Raw genomic sequence first — 27,592 nt, forward strand, 5'->3', positions numbered from 1 at the left:
TCTGCCTCCATTAGGAACGCTGCCAAAAATACTTCAAAAAATGTTAAATCAAGTAAAGAGACAATACGCTTCCTTTTGAAAAATGCTAAAATGGCATTCAGTAAGACAAAAATGAAGATAAAGCATAGAAATACATTTCTCTCTTACCCTCAATACCTCCTCACAGTTTACATAAGCTCCCTGTGCCTATCATGAAGGTTTCTCCAGCTTTACAAAGCTGCTTTATGGCTTCCATTCATCTGCTCTACCTGTCATCACTGAAACAAGTGAGCCTTTGCTACTTACTCTCCTTTCCTTTCTCTTTGTTTTTTAGCTGCTGAAGTTTCTGCTCTCGATGCTGCTTCTCCAGCTCCTGCTCCTGTCGGTGCTGCTCCAGCTTCCTCTGGTGCTCCAACAGCTCCTGCTGATGCTTCATTGCCAGCATCTCCTGCTGCTGCTGCGGAGAAGGGATGAGGGGAAAAAGAGCAAATTAACACAGTCCGACTTCCCAGTGCTAACCGAGAAGATGCTCTCAGGTGACAATGATGTCACTTAATTCACAGAAACAGGAAAAATGGCATTTTCCTCATCTAGAGGCCCATGCACCAAGACTCACAGGCACTCCATGTAGTCCCATTTCCAGTTCAGGACAGCACTCATGCTGAACCATAGGTACTATACGCTTCGGGCTTTGGGGCACAGTCTGTTTACAAGCACAAGCACCCTTGTTCAGAAAACACCTACTCTAAGAAAGTGACAAAAAGCTTCTGCCCAAACAGGTGCTTCCCCAACCACTTTGCCCGCTTCTGCTCCACGAGCCGACCATGGCCACCACTGCCCTGCCAGAGCCTGGTGCCTGGACCCTGTGCAAACCACTACTCCAGCTGGATCTTCACTTTCCCTCCGTTGTCTGTTTTAATTAAAACCCCATTAGGACACCTTTGTTATGAATACTCCCATGTTCACCGTGTACAAACCCTACGCTGAAGGAGTATTGCTGAGCTCACCAAGTCAAGCACTCGCAGCAAAACACGCCATCACCAGCGTGCGCTTTGCAAGACCAGTTCAGTTCCCTTGCGCATACGCTTTTCTGAATAAGCCTTTAATTATCTGACTTTAGACTCCGGTTTCTCCACCAGCCCTTCTCTCTCTCTGTGTATTTCGAAGAGTTCCCATAGACTTGGACAACTGTATCCTTTCAACTTTATCAAACGTTGGTTGCTTCCCGTCTGCTGTGCAAACCTCACACCCTGAAGCTACACGCAAAAGGCCTAGCTGCCTTGTGGGCATGACCACAACCCATTTCTGACCCTAATTATAAAAGAATTGATTCATTATGAAAAAAAATTCTAATAATCTCTCAAGGAAGGATTCACCCCGGCCCTCTCGACTCACACACATTCCCAGGAAGAGCCGAGAGACAGGCTGCCTAATTAAGGTCAAGGATCTCAAAGCTTTCAGCAAATGGGTTGTTCGCAGCTTGAAGCACCAAAGGCTCCTGCCCGCTGTTCACTGTGCAAGTTCCCCGTTGGGTGTCCAAATCCCGGCACCTGGAAGATGTGCGTGGACACAACAGCCTCCTGGAAGATTTGGGGTGGGCCGCCCAGCCCGGAGCATCTTTTTTGGGTCCAAGGGGGATTCCCCCCGGGATCGGGGGTGGGGATTCGACCCGTTGGGCAGTGGGGTGATACCTGTCAGTGCTCACAGAACACCGACGTCTTCACAGCCAGACAGGGACAGGAGCAAGCTGTGCTGTGAAGGGCAGATGACAAATGACAAGTCCCAGCAGCTTGCAGCTTGGCTAGGTGCAAATGGATCTCCACCGGGCTTGCAAAAGGTGCTTCCCCGGCACACAGCTTCTTCCTCAAGTTCCACTGAAAATTGCTTTTTCTGAAGAAAAAGTTGACACTCAGATTTACCCCCTCCCAGTGCCACTTGCACCCTCTCCAGCAAGACACTGAAGTCAGAGTGCTGAAGTCAAGTCCCTGGGCTGCTCAGGTTACCCTTGCAAACCCCCCCGAAGGCAGGAGCACGCCAGCTCCCCGCCGCCCCGATCCCCTTACGCCCGCCCCGCGCTCTTTACGTTGGCATCTTATAAACTAGCAGATTGATTTTCAGCTGGGAACCTTAACCTTCAAAACCCTCGCCGCCCGGGCGATAGATGAGACTTCTCCGAGGCTGGACTTAATGGGTGCCTGTGCTCAGATACCACCCACCGCTCCGGGTCCACAAATCCTGTACGTGGAAACGGATCGGGGCAAGCCAAGGCGATTAGGACGGGGAACTTGCTCGCTCTGAGAACATGTCACACTCCACCCTTCTCCAAACCCTGACAGCATGTGTGTGTATTCAAGACTCCCACCCCACGTACACTGATTTCTCCCTTCTTTTGCATATTTTTCTCTTTACGCTTTCGACAGCGATTTCTTATTTTAATTTGTGGTATTGTATTTTTGTAGTATCCAGTGCTTCAGCCACAGATACACTATAGACGATACACACAAAATTACACCATTCTATATAAAGATGCAAAAAAATAATGTAAGAGGTACTTTACAATCTGCCTGGCTATCTGCTGGAAACTCTTGATGGAGGAGTCCCTGCTGCTACTGGTTCCAAGCAGGCAGACTGTTGTAAAACACCGAACCCCAGTTAGCAGAATTTGCGGTGATTGCACCTATGTTTCCCTTCCTAATTCTATTGAATTTTATGTAAACAACAAAAAACGCAGACTCTAAAAACCTACAAAAGGAAAAAACCAAAAAAACCCTAGAGAAAGTTAGTTATTTTTTGTTTTATAATTAAGCAGCAGCTTCCACTAACACATCTCCATTTGGAGAAAGAGTATCTTTTCAGACTTCCAACAAGTCCACCACATGGTGGGCTTTTATAACCTAGCCATAGAAAGTATGCAAATGAACAATATTTAATGCACAATATGTTAAAACAGGTTTTGTTATTTTTATGAAATCAGGAGCCTTTTCTCTCCATCTGCAGTCTCCTAGGCTTTGCACGCTATGCTTCCTGCAATGGTTTACATACATTAGGATGCTTTAGAAGGAACTGTGCTTTCATTGACATCTGTAGTGAAATGTAAATTAAAAGACCAATTTGTATCTGGATGGCTTATAGAAGTTTCATTAGAGATGTATTGTTTCCGCTCATTTTGACCCTGGTTTGCACAAAGCCTATTCTTAATACAGTTTTCAAATCTTTTCATAGTAGAAAAAAAAAATTTAAAAAATAAAATGAAGCAACCTCTCCTATCATACATAAGAAGTGAAAAGAAATCACTTTGTTGGTGTCTGCTGGAGCCTCAGAAAATGACTAAAGAAAACCCATTCAAGTGCTCTGTCTGAACCGCGTTGTCTTCTTACAGCATGAATATTTCTCCACACCGAGGGCTGCAAACCAGCCACCCAAGCAGAATTTGGCAGGAAACCCACGGTGCAGGCTCAGCAGGACCCAGGGGCCTGGGTGGCGCGGTGCCTTTACCAGCTCGGGCAATCCCGCCGCACGGACCGCATCCAGGTTTCACAACCTCTCCGAGGACCCCGGATAAGGATCTGGGGTGCCGGCATCGCTCGTCCTCCCTGCTGCTGTTACCCATCTCACCATAACAGAGCCAGAGGGAATATAACTATCTCCTTAAATCACCATTTTCTGTGCAAAAAGGCCCTTCTTCGCTTTAAAACCATAAGCTTTAAAATTCACTTGATGCTAGATTGTGCCCCAATTTTATACTTTGGGGGTATACAGTTTAATTTTCTCATTTAGAAATAGGTTTTTCTGCTGATGCTTTGTGAAAAAAAGACCCATAAGCAGCAAGAGAACCCACCACCGACTGACAGGAGAAGCAGAAAATCTGGTAAGTGCAGTGGGGACTTACCCCTCTCCCGTGCCACGCGCTAAACAACTCCTGCCGAGGTGATACCCACCCCACGCTGTGGGCTTGGTCTGGCATTTAACCTTCCCTTGACTATCTCAGTGGGGGGGGTGGGGGGGTGGGAAGAAGCCTACTGATGTCTAAAGGCAAAATGTTTCCGAGCTGCGTTTGACTGGGATGCAATCTCCCACGCTCGGGTCGTTTGGAAAGCGCCCGAGTTAGGAATTCATAAGCATCTCTTGAACTGCAATTCATGGCATACCGGGAGACGCTTAGGTGGCTCTGATAAGGATTATTAATTACCCAGCGAGATTGTGCTCACGTACTACATAATACATTAGATCTCTCTTGCTGGCAAATGAATCAACACTGACTCCACAACGCCTGTGTGTTAATTGCGCATAGCTGGAGCGGTGGTTTTTCTTCCCCCAACTGTAATGAAATTTAAATATTTAAGAAATACAAAGTGATACGCCAAGGGAAATCCCTTGCATTCAGACTAATTCAGCTACCAATCTGAGGAGCATATCGTGTGACAAACATGCACACTGTATTAGGGAGTGCAGCTAGGAACATCTGAATTAGGTGCTCTTGCCAAAACAAATATTTGTAAATATTTATAACTATGGGGATTCCTGCATATGTTTAATGTCACTGCTTCCACTGTTTATGAAAACTGCACAAATATTCAACTGTACCTGTAGTTAGCGCTGCTGGTGCTCCTTTAGCATATATTAATATTAATAAATTTAATAAGGAGAATGTAGAGCGTTTCCAGGTATTTACCAACTGTCAGCTAGCCGTGAGGACTCCGCGGTACAGTGGATTTTGCCATCACACTCCTCAATTGTCTTCAGTTCTCGAGCACGTCTACGCAGAACAGCGACTGACACCTGATCAGTAAGCACACTGTCACCTTCCACTGCGCCAAGAAACCCTTTTTAAGCAAAGTGGGGCTAGAAATTTCCTTTAGTCATTACAACAGAAACAGAAAAGTAGTGCTCCGAAGTCTTCGGGCAGCCTCAGCCCAGAAGCCAGCCAGTGCCCTCCCAGGGAGCACGTGGTGCTGACAGCAAAGATCCCATTCACCAGAGAGAACGAGTGCGTATTTCATGGAGAAACGCTGCATTAAGACTTGCACAGCTACTCCTCGATCTGCAGCAACAACGCGGGTCCTTCCTGCACCCCGGGGCCTTGCAGACACTACCTTGTTCTTCCCCCAGAAGCCTGGCACTGCTCCGTGCCCATGCTCCTCTGCTTCCTCCCTTCCACACAACCACCATTCTAAAGGCGTTTCTGTCATTTACTTCACACGCTGTAGTAAAACTGATTAAAATCTGCAAAGCAGGAGAGGTTTTGAAGTTTAGACTACAGCTCCTAGGTTTTTCTAATTTATATTTTGAATAGCTTACTGCAATTAGTGGAAGGCAGTGTAAAACTATCTGTACCCAGACAGCTCACCCTTACTCATGCAGGTAATCACCCATGCAAGTCTGGGTGAACAACAGCTGGCGTACGTATTGCTGATAAACATTTCCTGGGATGCAAAGTAGCTTCGTGTTGTGTCCATCTCCTAAATTGCATCTCGATCTGTGCCTGAGATCATCTGCTGAAGGTGTTCCCGCGTGGTGAGACGTCACCCTGAGCACTTCTGCTGCTCTTCGGGTTTGGGGGAGATTCCCACTTCCTCCCAGCACAAGGCAGCTAGGTTCAGAAGAAACACAGATGAAAAGGTAGCCTGATCCTCCACTGACAGGTCAGCACTCTTCTTCCTCACACACATGTGTGGCTTCCCTCTCAGACCAAGGTCATGTTGGCATGGTCCAGCCTCCATCATAAGACTGCAGTCTGAGGACTTCTTCCAGGCAAGCTCCGACACTTTGTGCAACTACTTCACCTGTCACCCCTGAACAAGAGGTTGGCCACCTGATGGAGGCGATAGTTTCAAAGAAGTTGTAAGAGGGTACGAGTAAAATATTAGCTTCAAAATCGGTAACTTCATGCTAGACCAGACAAAAAAAACCCCAAAGCGGATCTTCTCAGCATGCCATGAACTTGCACTCCTAAAGGCTAACTTCAGGCATGACTCAGCAAACATTTTCAGAAGCTTCATGTAATTCTCCTCTCATCTAGCAGGCAGCGAGGCTCGGGTTTCGGTGCAAACAGTGTTTTTAAGGCAAATCATCTGCCACTTGCTTTGGTAAAATTCTACAATTTGGGGGAGTTAAATAAGGTACTTAAATGGATCTGGACCTCAGATTCTGTAAAAATTAAGGAAAATAGTAGGTGATGATCAAGGAAGAACTTAACCAAAACGTGTACCCATCAAATCACCCCACAAAAAAGTCATTAGCTGTGGGTGGAAGCAAAGCATGGATGTCTCCCAATTTCTGGGAGAACTGTCGTACTGGGTTATTTTTGAGCGATCTCAACGCTGGCCATTCCTTTGGCCAGACTCTCTGCTTCATGTTCTCCCCATCCTGTTTACTGAAGTCTCCGGCTGCGGCTCTAGTTTCAGGATTCGCTCTCTTGGCTCCATCACGGCATGTTTCAGATACCTCCTGGAGCACCGGAGGCTAGTCAGAATCAATCAGCTATACTGGGAGATGGGGGCGGGGGAAGTTGTGGTTTTCAGCAGAAGCCAAGATTCAAAAATCTCAAAACATAGCTCAGAAGAACGAGCATCTATCATCTCGTTTCTTGGACACATCATCAGCTGAACGTATATTCGGCTTGCCCCCTTCCTGCTATCAGGCAGGCTGACAGCAGGCAGTCCCATGCCAGAAGCTCCCATGGCCAGCATCTCTTCACCGCACGGAGAAACAATCCTTCCCAGCCGACAGCTTCCTGGGCAAGAGACCGATCTTGGTTAGACATATCCTACTGAGAATGTCTGGTGTCCAAGTTTACGAGGCTCAAATGGAAGGAACGATGGTTACGATCGCCAGCTCTAGGTGAAAAGATCCCACGTTACTACTTCCGCAGCTTATATATGGATATATGATTTTGTATCCCAGTTTCCTTCCCATCGCATTACTGCTCACCTCTCCTAAAAGTCTGAAAGCTTGCACAGCAGCTTCACAGAATCATAGAATGGTAAGGGCTGGAAGGGACCTTAAAGATCACCTGGTTCCAACCCCCCTGCCATGAGCAGGGACATCTTCCACCAGCCCAGGGTGCTCAGAGCTCCATCCAACCTGGCCTTGAACACTGCCAGGGAGGGGGCAGCCACAGCTTCTCCGGGCAACATGTTCCAGTGTTTCACCACCCTCATGGTGAAGAATTTCTTCCTGATATCTAATCTAAATCTGCCCTCTTTTAGTTTAGAGCCGCTCCCCCTTGTCCTATCACTACACATCCTTGTGAAAAGTCCCTCTCCACCCTTCCTGTAGGCCCCTTCAGGCACTGGCAGGCTGCTCTAGGGTCACCCCGGAGTCTTCACTTCTCCAGGCTGAACAGCCCCAACTCCCACAGCCTGTCCTCACTCATAGGAGAGGTGCTCCAGCCCTCTGATCATCTTTATGGCCCTCCTCTGGACCCGCTCATCCCTCTAAGCCCTGAATATCTGCAAAGGTAAAGTGCCAGGAATGCATTTGGTATGTGCCTTCTGTTCCCTGACACTCCCATCTAGATTTTATACACTTTCTTCAGAAGCAGAGTATTTGAGAGCCTCTAGAATGCAGTGAGCTCCATCTGTAGTATCCAGCATGGTCAGTTCCTTCTCCCATTTTCCCCTCTTAAGGTGAGGAAAACTCCTTTGCGTTTGCATCTGCTGTGCTTTACACGGTTGTTATCGAAGGGGAGGACAAATCCATACACCTTGCAGCAGAAACAGGGAACATCCATCCAACCCCGGATGGCGATAAGGAACCTCTGTGATCATGTAATGGGAGCAGCTAGAGGAGCCACCACTGGGTTTCGGTCATTTCAAAGAAGGAAATATAAATAAAGAAAAGGAGGAGCGTGGCTGTATCCACTGAAGAACCATTCCTGATCACCTGCGTGAAGGGAACCGAACCAGAGAGCTGGCAGGGACGGGAGACCTCCCCAGAGTGCTCCTGTTGGGCTTCTCAAACAACTGAGGGAAAAAGCGGGGGTGAGGACAGAGTACCACCACCGGCAGCGAGGTTGCTGCTCCAGCGCGATTTCAGGTTCAGCTCCCCCGGACGGAGGGTGGGCAGGGCGGCGAAGCACACAGCGAAGAGCTGCTTCTCGGCTGACACGAGGCAGCGACAGCCCCAGCGCCGGCGGGGCCCGAGGGAAGGCTGCCTGCTAAAAACGAAGGTACAACAGCACCCGATGCTCGTGCGAGCACAGCGCAAGCACCGCTTTTAGAGGTAACATGCCAGGAACGTAAATACCAAATTTTCTCATTTTTACACGCTGCCACCAGCTAAACAGGAAGCTTAAACACAGAGATTAATCCAGCGACATTGTTCATATTGTGTGTATATGAGCAAAGTTATTCACAACATGATTTACGCTTTAAATGCAACTTCATTCTCCCATACAACAGTCAAAGTTTGTTAGAGACCACATGAATCAACAGGACTTACAAGTATCTGAATGCTAAGTTACCAGTGATGGCATATATTAACAGGTCAATATTCCTAGCATAACAGCCGGATTCACTTGGGTATTTCTTTACTCATGCCCTGATTCTCTGTATGTTCTCTTAGACTACTTTCAATCTATTTTATCTAGTTCAAAAATAAGATAAAGTTGCAGTTGAAAATTCAGAGGTGTGAACTGCAAAATATTCCTTCTTCTGCTGTTTATTTTGAAATTCGAAACTGAATAGAGACCATAAGGCTTCTAGCTTTGAAAAAAAATAAATCGCTGTGCTCCACACGCATTTTGCTGGGAGACAAACTCATGCTATAAAGGATGAAAGAAAAGAAATTTGACCACTTCAAAAGCTGTTTGGAGTCCACAGAAAAAGTGAGTGTGTGCTACCAGAAAAAAAGATCCTGTATCTGTTTGTTCAGCCTGTGAACTCTGCCATTTCTGCCATTTACGTCAGCCATTCAGCCTCCAGAATACCCAAAAGTCAGCCCAATTTAAGTCCAACTTCAGGAGATTATGTAGCAAGAATATGCACTGGGTAAATGTCTCCTCTTTGGCTTCACCGAAGGAACGTGGAGCAGCCGAGCTCAGGTGGCAACAGGCTTTTCATCTCCCACCGTCGACGTGTCAGAAAATCCCTGTATTCTTCTGGAAAGCTCTGAAACCCAACGCAAAGAGACTTGAGTAACGATGCCAGGAGGGCAAGGCTAGCTGCACCAGCAGACTCCATGGACACCGGCACAGGGTTTCATGGGATGGAAGCCACCACATCCACCGGCTGCAGTGAGATCTGCGACTTCACTTTTGGCTGAAGTTTTTGCATCTCAAGCACTGGCTTATGCATCTCAATGCTGGAGAAATCTGGAGCTCGCATTCTGCTCCTTCCATCCGACAAACCCTGGCCCATGCCAGAAGAACCCAAAAGGAAATGTGCTGCTTCACCAGTTGTGAAGTAGGTCTGTAAGGCCCAACGCAAACAACCTTCCTGGCTGAGCAACCCAGGTGCAGTCCAGAAACCACCAACGCTGGGTAGGAAGATGCTGAAACCAACCCAGCCTGCTGCATGACTTGTTCTTCAACCAAGAGATGGGGCTTACTGCTGTCCAAGCTGCTCTAGGAATCTGTTAACATACCCACCCGCTCTGCGCGCAGATTCGTCCTCACCATTCTTGGAAAAGATCTTGACTTTGAGGCTCAGGAAAGTCACGCTTCAAAGAGAGCAAATGTTGTGATCTCGCAAAAGCTCTCCCCGGGGTTACTTCCATCAGAAGTTAAGTTCTGCAGGATCCAGGTCTAAGTCTCGGAGTCAGCTCCGCGTACCAGAAAAACAAGGCAAGGTCACCGAAAAAGGACAGGAAGCCATCTAGAAATAGCAAGAGAGCACGGTGCAATGCATTCAAGTAGTAACAAGGCACAAAATGTTCAGTCTGGTTTTTTACCACCGACTGTACCCAGCTGCAGCTTTCCAAGATGAGTAATCCTCTCATGTCAGAATACAGACAGAGGAGGACACCTGCTATCTCCAGTCTTTTTAAGTTTCTCCTGAAAACGACACAGGTTGTGAGGAACGGGTGCTCTGCAGAACAGAGGCACAAAAGGGAGCGGAGGGAGTCCCTCCGCGCTGGCTGCCGCTGGCAGAAGGATGGAGCAGCGAGCTCCGCAACGGGAGCTGGGGCATGGGGAGGGTAAAATGGGAGTCTGCCCTTCCAGAGGCCAACGTGAGGAGCAGGGCACAGAGGGAAGGAGGGTGCTTTGCAGGAACCAAGGTGCCACCTTCAGCGTCCCTGGCCTGGCGGCATGGGGAAGGTGTTGCCCAGCACGGCCCTACAGGAGAAGCAGATGACACCAGCCCCATCACCAGATTTGAAACAAGCCCGTTTCATTCCTGTTAAGTAGGAACTGACACAGAGAAGCCACTAAAAAGCGGCTCTAGGCACTGCCAGGGCTACTCTGAAAGCAGTCACACCGAAAGACAACGTGATTTGTGCCCAGTAAGCTATCCTGCAAGCAAACCTGCCATTTCAAGGGCAGGTGGCTCCAAATGAAAGCGAAGAGCAGTTTCTCACCTTAGCATCAACATGACACCTATTAAATCTAGACAACTTTGGAAAAAAACCTGCATTTTCTCTACAACACTGCAAAATCTGTCCAGAAGATTCCCTGAGAGATTTTTACTCTCTACAACAAAACAAGGAATGGCCAGAGAGTATCACCCCATGTATCCAAACAGGAGGCTAACACCTCAGATGTGTTACCACCTCTCAACCAGCACTTGCAAGCTACGCTGATGAAAAAAAGTGTCATCTGAAACCAGCAAAAACTAACAAAACCACCACCTCAGGCTTTATCTGAACGTTGCTAGATATATAAAGCCAATGTCTGAAAACATTCCACCTATTTTTATTTATTGGCGTAAAGCCATTAAGCAGCACAGCATACTGTCAAACGTAGGCAATCACTGCGTTAATAAAAACAATTTCAGAATCACTCCTCGGCGAACACGCTACAAAGCTCCTTCGCTGTTGCTGCTTATATGCAAACCCGTGACTTCTCTGATCATCCCGCATACGTTGCACGCCGAGACCTGTGCTCCCTCTGCTACTCCTGCACACAAATACTCTTTCCTCAGATGATGGGAAAACCAGGAACAGCATTGCATGACAGAATTAACATCTTTGCATGCCTCCAGGTTAGGATTTCAGGTCCAGGGGGAGTCGTGAGGCTCAGCTGCCTGCCTGTGTTGCTATCCCATCACCATCAGGACTCTCTTCTGGTGCCTGCTGTCATGTGCTAACGCTGACATGCGTCAGCATCCTGAATAAGTTTCCGGCTTTAGCTATAAAACCGCCAGAGCTGGGAAGAGCCCTGCTCCGAGCTCGGGCAGCGCAGGGACGGAAGAGATGAACCGCATTACCCACCACGTCCTTCGCTCCTCTGCTGAGCTCACACCGCCCGAGGTGCCTCTCGCCTTGCCAAAGCGCAAATTCTGCCCCTCTTCAATCATCTTGCTCCGGCCCTTGACCAGAAGGCAAATGGAAAAGCTTTTGGTAACTTTCAGCTGATCTTGGCTGGGAACGAGTGACTCACAAAGGAAAAAATTCACTGCCGATTCCTTCGCAATCAAAGGTCAAGCAAAGCTCAGAGTGGGACCTGCGGAGAGGCTTTCCACCGTCTCACCGGCAACGGCCCGGGCGCCAGGCTCCTTATTCCATCCTCGGTTTTGTTTAGGAAGGCAGATTTGAAGGCTATAAATATTGTTACACATCTGGCGAGGCACGCCTGAGTGGAAAACCCGTCTCGCTGAAGGTAAGCGGCTGCAGGAGACAGGAGCCGTCGCCTCTGCCTCCAGCCAGCCCGCGGCAGCCTCCGGCGCGCACCAGCTCCGGCTTCCTCTCCCGCGCCGCTTCCCGACGTCAAGCCTCGGCAATCTGCAGAGCTGCGTCCTAGTTGTGAAAGACAGTTTTCTCTATTTCCATATGGTGTGAAGTCTTCATAAGGCTCAGCTTATTTTCCCTAAACATGTCAGGGTTTTCTCGTTAGTCCCCACGTGCAACGATCCCATTCCCTCCGCGTGCCGAGCTCTAACTGCGTCCATTATACTGTCCCTTCCACAGATATTATTTCACTTGTAGCCTGGCTCTCCGAATTGCATGATCTTCTGGAATTTGGCACCTTTACGTGGAGACCATTATTTGCAAAATACAATGTCTATAAAAGCAAGGACTGCTCGGGAGGGGGGACACAAGCGAAGGGACAGCACGTGCAGGCAGATGGACTGCGACCATCCCATCTTCTCTTGCACTAAATCAGGCAATTAGAACTTGGCTGCTGGAACAAAAACAAGTTCTGGAAAATACCAAAACTTCAGATTTCAATAGGAAAAAGTTATCTACTTCAATAGAAAAATAAGAAAGACATGCCAGCATTTTTCAAACCAAAATTAATTTACTGAAGACGACCTTCAGATGTTTCTTATACTACTGCTTTGAGGAGTGGGAGGGAGAGGTATTCCCCCCCCTGTTAATTCACATCAAGTCAGAAGAGCTCCTCTGCTCACACCAACACCAAAGTAATAAAAGAAAGACAAACACAAAACGTGTTTCCTGTTGTACTAGCTAAGGGTTTAACATTTAAAATGAGTAAGCTCTTTAAAACCTTCACAGCGCTGCTTGCTGTAGCTTAGCAATGCTGGCTGTACCTGTGTCTGACCAAAATGCAGCAGAGCTGCTTAAGAAGGGCATCAAAACTAATTTTTTATTTTTGGCAGCAGATGCCCAGTCATCGAATTCCTGTCGACAAAACTATTCAACATCTATAAGTGGCAGAGTGCAAATGTACTTGAACCTGAATACCTCGCCGAAAGAGGGATCCAGTGCGATGTTTGCTCTGCGTATGTAACTGTACACAGACGGTGGCCTGCTGTATCCAAAATACGCTCACAATCCAGGAATTGTAAGCGAAAGGATTTAGAAACAGGCGTAAGACTGGGTAAAGCACAGAAATTGCTGCTCCAGTACACAAACAGATGAACAAATAAATGCTTTGCACTTGTTGATTAACATGGTGGATGCTAGGCTGTAATGAAAAAAGCCAAATTAACTGATTCTACACAGTGCTAGATACACAAAGCACTGTAAGATGCAGAAATTCTTCCCCTTTCCCTCCTTTCACAGAAATAATTCACAAAGCAATTGCAGGATTTAATAGTATGATTAACAAAGGCCCTGATTTCCTCCAAGGAAACCAGTGCCAGGGAGAACGTCAAAGAACTGCCATTTTCTTTGACATCACAGTAACTTTAGAGACTTGATGTTTGCATTTTACATTTTTGGTTTGTTTGATTACATTTTGAGGTTGTGCTGATGCTGAGAATTCTATCAAAACCGCAGTAGCCCCCTGTTTTTGGAAAAGAATTTTGCAAAATGCATAATCGCCCTGCAATAACTGCTGAAAGTTTGCTTTCTGAATCAAAACCCCCCGGTGCCAGGGAAGACACTGAAGATGTCCAGGACCCAAACCTGGTGCAGCAATAAAGCACACTGCGAGCTCACTCGAGTCATCAGTCACTACGTACAATCTTAAACCACAGCCATCCGGGCAGGTTTCGGTTCTCCGAGCCTTTTCTTACCTGAAGTGAGACTTCATCTCCAGCCGAAGAAGAAACTTGGGAACAGACGTTTGGAAAAGTGACGAACGTACGACACCGTCACTACAATACCATAAACTCAGGCTACAAAACATTCAGATGAAGAATCTCGCAGCTACATTGCTCAGACTAATGAAATTCTTCATCTCATTAGTGACACCATAAGCCAATCACCAAATGAAGCTAACTTCTTCTGAGCGCCCAAAGGGGATGTCAAGCATCTGCGGCTTCCTTCACGCATTTAGTCTAAAGATTCAGCGTTTGAGAGAGCAGCAAAGATGACAGACTTGCGTCCAGTTCTGGGCTCCCCACTTCAAGAAAGATGAGGAGCTACTGGAGAGAGTCCAGCAGAGGGCTATGAGGATGATGAGGGGACTGGAGCATCTCTCCTACAAAGAAAGGCTGAGGGAGCTGGGCTTGTTCAGCCTGAAGAAGAGAAGGCTGAGAGGGGACCTTATAAATGCCTATAAATATCTGAAGGGTGGGTGTCAGGAGGATGGGGCCAGACTCTTTCCAGTGGTGCCCAGTGACAGGACAAGGGGCAACGGGCACAAACTGAAGCAGAGGAAGTTCCATCTGAACATGAGGAAGAACTTCTTCCCTCTGAGGGTGACGGAGCACTGGAACAGACTGCCCAGGGAGGTGGTGGAGTCTCCCTCTCTGGAGATACTCAAGACCCGCCTGGACAAGGTCCTGTGCAGCCTGCTGTAGGCGACCCTGCTTCGGCAGGGGGTTGGACTGGGTGACCCACAGAAGTCCCTTCCAACCCCTGCCATTCTGTGATTCTGTGACTGCATCCCCACTCCTGCTCCTCCCCACACCAGAGGCATGCCCAGCAGTCTGCTCAGACCTGTCACGAAACAGGCAAGTTTGGGTGCTGTGCGCTCCCTGTCCACAGCATCAGAAGATGAGGACAGAAGCAGTAGGATGCATTTTCTCAGTCCAACATACGTGCAAGAGCAAGCCCTCCCCTGCGCACCTGGAGCAGCACGGTGTGCACACATGCACGTGTTGCATATGGGACGTGCACTACGCACCCTGAGCAACTCATTTTAAAAAAAAACACCTGAGTTCCTCCAAAAAGAGCTCTGCATCTTCATTTAGGACTATTTCTATACCAAATTTCACAGTTCAAACCCTAGTGTTTCACTTCCACAGGATAAAAGTTTTTCATTTGCTTTAATAGCCCCCCTGCTTCTTTCATGAGCCACAATGGAGCAGAGCAGCTTGAAATTCAAAGTCCAAATATGAGGTTATAAATTTTAGTTCTCTGGACAAAATAATAGGTTCCCTGAACCCAAGTTGCTGGACTTAACACAGTTGCCAGTTCCTGAAAGTTGGTTTAATCTAAGAGTCATCTAAATGTGGGCTAACTTATGAACACAAAGGCAAGAAGTCTGTTTTCACAAAGAAAGTGCATCATAATTACAGGTTGGTATGCAGTTTGGGGTTTATTTTCTTTGTGAGGTATCATGGGGTTTATTTCAATAACGTGCTGTTCTATTTTTAAAACAATTCTGGGCACAATGACACACTTACTACTATGGGGTGATCACCTTGCAGGTCAACCTTTCTCACGGAGGATTATGTCATTCCTATTTTAAGTTTTTCATCTAGACAAGCTTACACATTAGAGGAAGAACTTCATTACCTAACGGTCTAGATATACTGTGCTCACTGCCTTCTCAAAATAAGATCTCAGCTTCCTTCTAACACAGACCTTTACCAGAGTCAGTCATAGCTTTGACATACACGAGAGCAAATACGTTCCTATCATCAGTGCTCTGAGCTTGTCCATTAAATCTGAACGGCCCTTTCTTATTTTTAATAGACAAATCTCTAAAGGCACATGCAATTACAGGGACATAATGAAAATATTTGTCACAGAAACTTCCCATCCTTTCCTCTTGAATGTACTGTGTGAACCGCAGATGCTGTAACTGCTCTTGTGCTATTCGTGCATGAATGCAGACGTACAGAAGCGTGTATACATACATAGCTACATATATATACACATATATACACTTATTATGCATACCTATGATTGTGTATCTAAATGTATTTACATGCATGCCCCTCCCCACACTTTTGTCCTGAGGAGAGCACATCAGGGGACCCACTAAGGACACAGGCATTTGCTGTTAGTCACTCTCCAAATAGCAACTGTTCTTACAAACCCAGGCTCATATCTGTGTTTGAAAAGTCTGTAAATAATACACCATTAACTTTTAATCCTATCTTCTCCATCCTGACATGTATTTTGTATTAAAATGAAAGTTATATAAGGTTGAATTGAGGTTGCTTTTTAATATTACATTAACGCTATTTACCATGTGCAGCGCTAATCCCCCTTTGAAAAGAGAGCATATTAGCAATTCTGAAAGCTTACGTTACCATAGCAATAGTCTATCACGGTGAAATATTTATATAACGTCTAACGTCTTCACTACGCCACAGCCACCTTCCACACTGCACTTCCTACTCACCCCGCGCGTTACGCTTCCCCTCCGTCCCGCGCGACCGAGCAGCGCGCAGCACCCGGCCGGTGCCCAACTTGCCCTGTGCCACTCCAAGAAATGTCACAGCGTGCAGACCTGCCTGCACCCACCGCACCCGTGCTTCCTGTTCCTGCCGAGATGCTGCAGTCCCAAGGTTTGGTTTGCATCTCGCGCCGCTGGCATACTCCCAGTGAGCAGCTGACACGCCGTTCTACTCGCAAACACGCAGTACTAGTAAGAGGTAGCCTAAAAGCCCTGCTGTTGGGTTGAATTCTACTGAAATTTCCCAGATCCAGAGAAAGCAAGCCCCCTGTTGGCGGTGGGGCACAGGATTTCTGAATATACCCAGACGGGTGGGTAAGGTTTAACACGACACCGGCTCACCTGGCTTCCTCTCCTCCACATTATCCTCTTCAAGCCTGGCTGCTCGCATCCCTTTACAAAAGACCGTTCTCTAAACATGGGCTACCAAGTCCAGCACAGTATCTGCACGCCCCAGTGAATTGGTTTGTGCATCTCCTCCCAGTGAGGGGATGCTTTTCGCACGCCACCCAGCGCAGGGCTGCCCACCACTTACTTTGATGTGCTCGTGCAGCTGGGCCTCGTGCTGCCGGGAGAGCTGCTCGTGCTGCCGCTGGAACTCGGCGATGAGGATCTGCCTCTGGATCTGCTGCTTCTGCTTCAGCGCCAGGAGCTCCTGCTGCAGCTGCTGCTCCCGCAGCGTCGGCTCCGTCACGGGCATGGAAAACTGGTGGTCCAAGCGCAGATCCATCGGGACTGAAGTCGGTGCAACTTGCAAGGGCAGTGCTGTGGTCACATCAACTACAACGTGAAAACACCAGAGGAGAGATGAGTGCGTTCCCCACTCACACAGGGATCCACTTCTCACACTGTGTCCAGCAAAGACCTTGAGGAACCAGGGACTGAATCAAGAACAGCACCATGAAACTCGCACCATTTCTAAATGGTAAAAAAGCAGTACAGGAATTCTGAGTTCAAGATTTCCTCCAGCCACTACCTCCCACATATATGTGTGTTTTCTAGAAGCAAAGGACTTCAACGCATCGCGCGTGACCCTTCTTGACACCATTCTACATCTGTGCATTTAAAACACACACCTCCATTCTATTCTTCTAGCATCACTTGAAAGAAGAAGGATAAAGATTAATCTAAGACTCCACAGAAAGGATGAGTCTTAACTTACGATGGATCAAGTGATGGACTGCTACGGTCAGGAATACGAGGGTCCCACTTTAAGAAACTTGTGCAGAAAAACACTATGTGCTCTATCCCTCATAACCGGATTTGGAAAGGAGCTTGGCCAAAAGCAAGCAGGTAGTGAAGCGTCTAGGAGAAACTGCTGAGTGCTTCGATGACAAACTGGCCTTGCTGGCTGCAGCCACCAGAAAGGTGCCAAGGCTTCTCGCCGGCAGCGGTAGGAAGCAGGTGCCCAAATGGTGACTGTGCCTCTGTCGGACAAACCCGAAGCACAAGCAAGACTAAGGCAGAGAGCAGTGACGCGTACCAAGAGATGTATGCTATGGGAAGAACAAAGGGAAAGCTACCACCTTGATTATCTGTGTAGTAGAGACCAGTTCTTTGCTTCCACAAAAAGCATCTCCCTGAAGACAAGGGGCCTGCCGTACAACAGGGCAGCAGCAGACATCTACAAAAACACCTTTGCAATAACTGAACTCCGCTTGTTTCTGCTAAACAAAATTACTTACATCTAAAATGACTAAAAATTTCTAAATTCCACCCGAATGACAGCTCTGCATTTCACGTGTACTCTGTACATTTCCCACACTTAATGCCTCGCTCTACAGGGCAATCACTCAATAACTCTTCTGATACCTTCGAACGAACATCACCTGCAGAACAAAAGAGGCCAACCCTTCAAAAACCTTGAGCTTCAACAAAACTGGAAAATAAAGGTTTTCTTTTTTCTTCCTTGCTTGGTTGGGGATTTTATTTTATCTAGTGTTTACTTTCTTAGTATTGAAGACGTGTTTGTGGAAGGTTGGGAGGAGCACCAGCAGCATCGCTGAAGCTGGATCAGTCCCACACCTGCTCAGACACCCACCCCACGCGAAGGGGTTGCTCGGGGTTTGCCCCGGACTCTGCGAGGCTCCTGTGCGCCCCTGGGGAAGGCCAGGAGATCTCACTGGGGTCCAGATGCCACCCTACCACCAAACCATCGGTACGGGCCACCACGAGGCCAGCCCCAGCAAGACAGACATCCTTCCGAAGCAAAAGTAAAGGCAGTTTTACTACGGAAAAACTGATTTCTCCCTGCCTACAAACAAACTAGCTGGTGAACATCGCTCCAATGCAAAAGGAAAAAGCACGGAAAACATTTAGGAACTGCAAAAGGCTTAAGGAAAAGTTTTACTAAGATGGACCACCAGCTTTGACCAGCTGTTTGTCACCTGTGGAAACACTACTTGAAGAGGAACTTTCACTTTACACAAAATTAAACTTGCATTTTCACAAGCCTGACCATTAAACCCTAGGTCTGATTTCAGCCACCTCCTCAGTGATGTGAGACAGGAGAGCAGAACAAGTTGACTCTGTTCTTCAGAGCAGTGTGTCCTCGGATGTCACCTGAAATCAACTGTAAATTGTTAGACATAAATGAGGACCCTGTGCTGAACGTGGCACACAGCCCTGGTCACAGCAGCCACTTCACCGCCACCCTTCTGTGCCATCCCCCAGAGAGAGCCACAGCGATACCTGGCACACGCTCACGCGTAACGTTACAAACTCTATCAGGACATCGGTATCATCAGTCCCAGAGGAAGAGTTTTAATAGGGTTTTCCCCAAATGCAATCCATTTATTTATTTTTGCCGGTAACTGACATATAAGAAGTTGATGCTGGTAAAATCTGAAGCTAAATGAAGCACAGAAAAAAAACAAAAAATAAAAATCTAGTGGAATAATTCACAAAAATCTGGGGCATTCTGCAAGGTGGCCCCATGTACACCAAACTGCATTGCCAAGGGCAAGGCCACAACGCAGGGACAGGGACCAGAGGAAAGGCAACTCCATCCTAGACGGCAGCTCCTTGGAAAGGGGGATGTGGAGCAGAGCAGTGGGGTTTTCAAAAGCACAGCCAGGCCAATGCTGCTGGAGCTGAAGGCTCACGTACCAAGAGATGAATGCAGAAATTTTGCTCAGTCTACCAGGGAGAACATCATCACTTCTTCAAAAGCAGAGACACACAGCTCAGCAGAGAAATACAGCTTAGCGCAGGAAATGGAAAGCACGGTAAAAAAACCCCAACCGTTATTTATTTGCAGGGGCTGCCTCCTGCCCCGCCACGCACGACCCCCGCAGCAGGCTTCCCCCTCCCGACGCCCGGCTTGTGCTGGGGCGGAGAAAGATTTTTTTTTTTTGTATGGGGGGGTGGAAACATTTTCTGCAAAAGGTCACATTACTGGAAGTGTTGCTATTTTTCAACCCACAAGCTCTTCCCTCCGCTTCCCTATTGTTTTCCTTCCTGTGGCCTTTTCCCCGCTCCCCTCTCTCCCCCGCAGCCACGGAGCCGGGATTCCTTGCCGCGGGTCTCCGAGCCACAGCCAGGGATTCTGGGGAGAACGCCACGCTCTTGCCCACAGATAACCACTCCAACCCACCTGAACAACACGCTCCGAAGCTCTCCCCGGGAAGGGCCGATGCTTCCCTACCCATGGTCAGCCCATTCCCATTCCTGCCCACGGAGCATCCCCATGGCAACTGCCGCAGCCGCTCACACAGAAAAAACCCCTCCATCCGCTTTCCCCGCACACACACGAGTGGGAGCTGACAGCTCGAACCCAGCCCTGCGGAGGCTATCTCGTTTCACGGACTGTCGCTCCAGAAACTTCTCCTCTCCGACGCGACGCTTTAAATTAGATTCCAGTTTGCCAGGATTTCGGCATTTCAGAGTGACAGAAGAATGGTTTGGATCCCTCTGGCACTGCTGAAGCTCAGGTGACCCCACCACGGCTCTATATCTGTACGGCACCTGAGCCAGCAGCGCGGCGCGTGGGGCAAGAGGTGCAGCCTGAAGCTGTCGTGTCTTGCAAGGAGTGTGGGAAACGGGATGTGTCCTGGAAAAGTACAAGAGTAAAGTTTCCATGCCAGCAAAAATCCCATTACTATGTAGAATTTTTAAAGAAATTAAGGAGAGATAATTAAGATAAATAATAATAATTTAAAACAAAGAGTCCTAATGCTAACTAGGCATCTGCAGCTATTTGGTCAAAACCAAAACGAAGCCCCCAGAAGCAACCCACTTCGGAGAATACGACGTACCGTGGCTATTGAAAACCCAGCGCAACCATCCGCATATGGAGGTGGCATCCTGAGCATTACTAATGCAATTACTGTACGTTAGGAAAGACGCACAGCGGTTACTCCTGGAATGGAGGCAGTTTTATCAGGTGGCGAATCCAGGGGAACTCCACGAGCTGCCACAGCGCTTCGCCAGGGGCAGCAGCTTTCCAGTACAGACTAGATCTGCCTTTAGAAGAAGCCGAAACAGAGCTGCACAACTCGGCTCGGTCTTACCCCGCCGAATCAGACCTGCAGCGATCACCCCAACCTGAGGACGCAGACACACCTGACCATCAGCGACACACGGGATCCACGTGGAAACGGAAAGCGCTGGATACGGACACTAGCACAGCGCTGCTGGGGCTCTCCTATTACTCCTCCCCTCCCAAATTTACAGATAAATACCCCAGAGCTCCAAAACTCCCCCAAAGATAATACTGAGTATTATCCAATGCAACTTTATAGCCCCGAAGGCTCCAGGAGAGCTCGAAACAGTTAATCCTAGAGGATCAAACCCAATGAGTCAGTAAACCAAACAGCGCAGTGGGCTCCGTGAATCACAAGCCTTTTAAATGCATCGACTATTTTTATGTCCAGCCGAAGATTTCTGAGCACCTGGCAATAACATCTCCCATCTTTTAGACACAGGGACTAAAGGTCAGCGTTACTAATACAGAGGTAGCAGTCACTCGCTCCCGCTTGCCCGGGCTCCACGTAAATCTCTTTATCTTCACTACAGCTCGCTGAATTTGTCAACGCTATTTAGGCTAAATGCAATTTTCCTCAAAATCTGTGTGCGTTTTCCTACATGCACCCTTATGAGCCAGACACTGTGCTTCCTATAAGCAGAAAATCAAAGCTTTCAACACGCTCACATAAACCCAATTTCAGTCAGAAGGAATACGCTACTGCTTGTGATCGCTATTACTTGTGATTGTGCCTGGTGATAAACGACTCCTGCTTTACTCCCTGACGGGAGCCTTAACTTGCACCGTGCTGGATAACGGTCCCGAGAAAACTCGACGAGCCTCCCATTTCCCATCCAAAGGGTCTCATCCCCCCCGAAACGCCCGACGCGCGGGCACGGGGCGCCAGCTGCAGAGATCGCGACCACAATTCCCATTCAGAGTCCCGGCAGAGGCTGCGTCATCCCCGACTCCAACTATTTCAGTCTCAAAAAAACCCCTATTTGAAATGCCATGAGTTGCCCACAGAAGCGGCGAGTGCTGCTGACCTACAGAGCCCTCCCGAAAACAATAAAACCTTCTCTGCTTAATGAACACATCATCAAAACAAAAAAGCCTGTATTCTTATGAATATTTTATGGTAGACTAGAAAATTGCTTTTATAGGTTCTGCCTTGAGAACATATTAATACAATCAGATTCATGACGTTAGCAAAAGCACAAAGACTATATTCAGAGTTTTAATGAGAAATGCCAAACCCATGAATTATAAGACAAGATCGCGATTATGAAGAATAAACTATCTCATGTTCTGCCAGCCTCTTCCTTCCCTGTAGGAACAGAAAGAGAAAACAGGAGGATTTTTTTTTTTTTTTTCCAAAACCTAGGCATGTAGGGATTTTTTTCATGGTCAAGTCACCATTCTTCTTATACCAAGTTAGAAACAGTCTGCTGGTTTTTCCCTCCCAAAATAAATAAAACATGGCTATGGATCAAAGGCTGCCTGTGCGCTGTACGTTAATTAAGACCTAAAGCATTCCAGTCCCCATCGATCGCCGCACAGAGCGGCCGCGTGGTTGAGATTGTAAATTTGACATCTCACAGCTGGCCCGTAACACCGCTGAGTGGAAGTCATCTTAAACACATTGAAGTTGTTAAACACACGTGCTGTAAATAAACTGATCATCTCAAACCTGAAAGCAAGGGTGCGTTTCCCACCAAAAAAAAAAAAAGTTTGACGTTAAAATCCTTTCACATAAAGGCTGCAGACCAACACATTATCAGATCACTCATACGTTGAGGTTCTACCATGCTCCAAAATGAAAAATAACTTCTCCACAAGTACTGAGCGTTTTGGAAGGCATTAGGGGAAGGTGACACCACTTAAATATGCACATGCATATTTAAATAAAACTAACAGCAGTAACTGTATTTTCATCCCCTTCTCTGATACAGCATTTTCATGCAAGTCCTCAAGGGACTGAAACACAGAAGGATTCAGTCCTGAAAACACACTAAAATGTATGTTAAAGCAAAATTTCAGTACGAGACAGACATGGGATATTTGAAGCAAAGATTTCAATTCAAATCTCACTTCAGCATAAACTTTACTTAAGCTGAACTTCAAAAATATTTCTCAGACCAGTTTGTTCTTTTATTTTAAATCAAATGCTGTTGCCAGGCTCTTTCTTTTTTCTTCGGTTTAAATTTAAGCAGCGCAGAAAACTGCCTCTCACACTTTAAACCCAACACCATCTTCAAACGGAGAGCGCACGAAGCGCTTTCGCCGAGCCCTCCCTCCCTCCGGCAGGCAGCGAGCCCCGCTGAACCCGCACAGCTGAACCCGCTCAGCTGAACCCGCACGGCTCCTTCCCAGCCCCCCCGCTCCTCTTCCCTCGCTGCTCCCTTCGCCCGCGTGGGAGGAATCGCCCCCACCTCCCCGATCAAACCCTGGGCACCAGTGCTTGGTCAAGGCTGGAGGAAGCCAAGCAGCCCCCCGCCCCGCCAGCCCCGCCAGTATATGAAGTGCAGACGTACCACCACGTGTCTGTGGCAGAGCGAGCTGAGGAGACGGGGCGCACAGAACCCCGATAAAGGAGCATTTCGGCTCCGACAGTAACTCTGTCGTGCCTGGTGCCTTTCCAAATCGCTGCGCGCCAGGGAGGGGACGCTGCTCCGGACGGCTGCGGCTGAACCTCCCCGGCCGGCGCTTTCCAGAAACCATTGACTCAGCTTCTCCCCCCCAGCTCCCAGCCTCTCCGGACTCGGGCTTTATTTCCAGCTAATGAGTTCGCTTTCTAATTACCGGCGTGCAAGCGTTGCCCTCCGGCCAGATTCTGCCAACAGCAGCGCGTCAGAGCCTTTGAGCACACACACAGAAAAAATAAATACAAAAGCGGGCGCCCGTGCTCAGCATCCCCCAGCTCGGGGAGACGACCCCAGCCCGGCACAGCGCCAGGCGCGGGACGCTGAGCAATCGTGGGCACGGTCCTCCCCCAGTCAGTGTCATTTTCAGCTGCTTTCATTGCCGGGCAAGAAGCAAAAAATCGCATGTTTATTACCCCAACTTTATTTCTTGGGGGCTACCCTTGCTGTCTGCTTTTGATTCTTAAAAAACATCCTGTGTTTTGCAAAGCCTCCAAGCGCCAGGTCGCTGCCGGCAGAACCAGCTTCGGCACGTCGGGAGCCCTGAAACCCAAATCACCCGGAAAGCAGGCGGGGAGCGACCGCACGCCTCGAGAGCAGCCGAGGGAGCGTCTGCGGTGGTTTATTCTGGAAGGAAGGCTTGTGTTGTTTGAGTGCCGTTAGATTATCGTGAATCGAGTCACCCCCCCCGCCAGGAACTGCCTGCTCTCCCCGCGCCGTGCCGGTAGCCATGCCCGCATCCCCTTCGGCAGCCGGCGCGGTGGCTGGGCAGGCCAGGCACTCCCTTCCAGCGGGGCTTCCACTTCCAAAAATGTCAAAACTTGCCGAAACACTAAGAGACGGTGAGATCAGAGCTATTAATAGAAACAAGCTACTGCAGTATCTGACTGCAGTGCCAGGATAAAAGCAGCGTATTCGTGTGTAAAGCGGAATGAAGCGGACGAAGACACAGCGCAGCACCCTCCGATCTCCTGAGATTTAGCTGGTTGTAACCTACAGCATGCTGGATGCCCCAAATATAAGCAGAAATTAATACGTGAGAGGGGGAAAACCCCCCACTGTACCATTTATATGCAGCTTATTCTTTATAAAAGATTTGGATGCACCAGAAGGCTGTGCTGCCATTCAGTGAGACCTGAACAGGCTGGAGAGTTGGGCGCAGAGGAACCTGATGAAGTTCAACAAAGTTAAATGCAGGGTCCTGAACCTGGGGAGGAACAACCCCATGCACCAGTACAGGCTTGGGGGGGACCTGCTGGAGAGCAGCTCTGTGGAGAGGGACCTGGGTGTCCTGGTGGATGACATGTTGACCATAAGCCAGCAATGTGCCCTGGCTGCCAAGAAGGCCAGTGGGATCCTGGGGTGCATCAAGAGGAGTGTGGCCAGCAGGTCGAGGGAGGTTCTCCTTCCCCTCTACACTGCCCTAGTGAGGCCCCATCTGGAGTACTCTGTCCAGTTCTGGGCTCCCCAGCTCAAGAAAGATGAGGAGCTACTGGAGAGAGTCCAGCGGAGGGCTATGAAGATGAGGAGGGGACTGGAGCATCTCTCCTACAAAGAAAGGCTGAGGGAGCTGGGCTTGTTCAGCCGGAAGAAGAGAAGCCTGAGAGGGGACCTTATAAATGCTTATAAATATCTCAAGGGGGGGTGTCAGGAGGATGGGGCCAGACTCTTTGCAGTGGTGCCCAGCGACAGGACAAGGGGCAATGGGCACAAACTGAAGCAGAGGAAGTTCCAGCTGAACATGAGGAAGAACTTCTTCCCTCTGAGGGTGACGGAGCACTGGAACAGGCTGCCCAGGGAGGTTGTGGAGTCTCCTTCTCTGGAGATATTCAAGACCTGCCTGGACAAGGTCCTGTGCAGCCTGCTGTAGGTGCCCCTGCTTCAGCAGGGGGGTTGGACCAGATGACCCACAGAGGTCCCTTCCAACCCCTGCCATTTCGTGATTCTGTGTGGAGCTGGGATGCTGGGGTGCTGCAGGCAGCAAGGAGCAGCACTTCCTTATCTCCTCTTTACTTCATTCTTATTTCTACTCTCCCAAAGGCAAGGGCCAGGATCCCAGGAGGGTTTACTTTTGGCTGGAATTACACATCGAGCTTAAGCATCACAGTGCAGCTAGTCTGCAGGACAGCAGGGATGGAGAAGTCAGGTCACTGTCTCACCCTGAGATCAGACGGTGGTCCTCACCCACAGGGACAGGCCAGCTCTCCGTTCCCAACAGATCGGTAAGGAAAAGCAAGCTGCAGCGGCACTGGCGACGGAGCCATCCCTCAAAAGCAGGCAGGTGAGCCCAGCGCAGTTGCCGGTATTTTTGCGTAGCCTGCTACGGAGCTGCGTGGGTGAATGCAAACGCAGCCTGGATCCTTTCTCGGCGCACGAGCTAGGAGTAAACAGCAGCTGAGGTTTCCTACAAGCACCACACATGCTGCAGTTCAGCAAGGGCTGGAGTCATTCCCTGCTATGAGAATATTTCACGCGGCATGAATGGGAACCAAAATTAATCATCCCATCAGCCATTGAAACACATCGTGAGGCACCGCACCGTAGGCAACAGATGGAGCTTTAAATGTCACTCACTCATTCATCGTGAAGAAACTTTGCGCTGATTACTATTGAGACCTGAAAACATAATAAGGGCGCAGTGATTCTGGATTTCTATAACCAGCTTTTTTGATCCTACTACCTTCCCTGAAAAGATTTCATTAGCATTTATTAGAAGCCTCTGAGAGATCTACATACAAATTTTATTCATGACGGCCAGAAAACCAAGACTTGAAGAGCAGACCATTATCCTACTTTCTCCATCCCAGATTTAAAGCATTAAAAAATGTCTCTCTATGTGAAGAAAAAGAAAAAACACCAAATTACATCAACAACAGACAGAAGACAACACTTTGTAGTGTTCTGCTGCTCGCGGCCTCAGAGCAGTACACCAGAGTTTGGAGAAATCTGAACTTTCATGGCTAAACATCTGGATCTCACAAGCCAGCTGCATTTCTGACGGGCCCATCTAAAGCACTGCGAAAGGCTCCAGCGCTCTCGAGCGGCGGCTGCAGCATCACTGTCCTGGGTTTGGCCAGGACAGGGTTAATTTTCACCGGACTCCAGGAAGGGGCACAGCCGGGAGGTGGGGGCTGACCCCACCTGCCCAAACAGAGCCCGGTATTCCATACCATGTGACGTCACGCTGGGTTCCGGTGGGGGGGGGGGGGGGGGGGGGGCGGCGCGGTGGGAATGCTCTTGCGGCTTGGGGGGGGGGGGGGGCGCGGCGCCGGTCCTGTTCGGGAGAGCGGCTGTCTGGGTCGTGCGGTTCGTTGTTGTGTTTTCTCCTTATCTGTACCGTTGTTACTGTTCCCTCTGTTTGCTGTTCTGTTAAACTGCCCTTATCCCGACCCACCGGTTTCTGCCTCTTTCTTTCCATTCTCCTCCGCACGCTGGTGGGGGGAGGGGCGGCCGCATGGCGCTTTTGTTGCCAGCAGCAGCCGAAACCAAAACAAGCACCCTGACCTCCTAGGCGCCTTCAGCGTTCTGTCCTGCCACAGCAGGCAAGCCAAACACCTCACAAATAAACCAAGGCAGTGCCAAAGGCACGACACGTAACAAATCCTTAATGAGAACAAGAAGAGTTCATGACGCAGCGCTCGTGAGAAGGGCAGGATCACAGCATCGCACAGATGTCTCCAAGGGATGAGCCTGTGCAGGACAGAGGAGCTCCAAAGGGAGACACTCCAGTTCCATCCCCTCCTCTCCAATCATTACTCTACTCGGTCTTGTTTTAATCAACGACTTCTTTAACAAATGAGTGTCTTGGATGATGCCAGTGATTTTACAGCAATTAAAGATAATCGAATCAAGAGTCAGCTTGGACTATTTCTCACAACTTGTCACAACGACTTCAAACAATTGTGGCAAGGCTCTCCTGGCGTGTTTTCCTTGGGCTTTCCCTGTGTGCTGGGAGTGTAGCTAACCAAAACCCATCTGAGTTTCCACCGACAAAAGTGTCTAAATAAATAATTTTTTTTATTTTCAGTTTTTATTGTTATACATTCCTTCTTAAAAGGCATTCCTGGGAATATAATTTCACCTGCCTCCTTGTTTCTAGCAGCATCTGGCAACACAACCTCTTTGATCTGTCTTGTCTTGCTGTTGGTACAAGCAACTCCTCGCTTTACCAGATACCCAAGACAAAACAGCAAGCTGAAGGAAGATCTGATCTACTTCTGAAGAGACAAACCCACAAAGAGTTCTCATACACTTCTCTCTAACCTCACTATGACCTTTCTTCAAGGGAAAGTGATACTTTAGAAAAAAGAATTAAACATGGAGGAGATGGAGCCTGCCAGTCTCATCCTGAGATTATACATGAAAAAC

The 27,592-nt window shown here is 48.5% G+C and overlaps 1 protein-coding gene across 5 annotated transcripts in view; it reads right to left on the minus strand.

Moving 5' to 3' along the window:
- The window catches only part of HDAC4 (histone deacetylase 4), a 264,827-nt gene that overhangs the window by 104,239 nt on the left and 132,996 nt on the right, over window positions 1-27,592 (minus strand). For all 5 annotated transcript variants that reach the window (XM_075431189.1, XM_075431191.1, XM_075431187.1 and 2 more), the window contains 2 exons: window positions 16,653-16,897; window positions 286-436 (listed from right to left, as the gene is read on the minus strand). In XM_075431189.1, the coding sequence (XP_075287304.1) occupies window positions 286-436; window positions 16,653-16,897 (396 nt within the window). The remainder of the gene's footprint in view (window positions 1-285; window positions 437-16,652; window positions 16,898-27,592) is intronic.

Source organism: Opisthocomus hoazin, chromosome 9, assembly GCF_030867145.1.
Source record: "Opisthocomus hoazin isolate bOpiHoa1 chromosome 9, bOpiHoa1.hap1, whole genome shotgun sequence".
Taxonomy (NCBI): Eukaryota; Metazoa; Chordata; class Aves; order Opisthocomiformes; family Opisthocomidae; genus Opisthocomus; species Opisthocomus hoazin.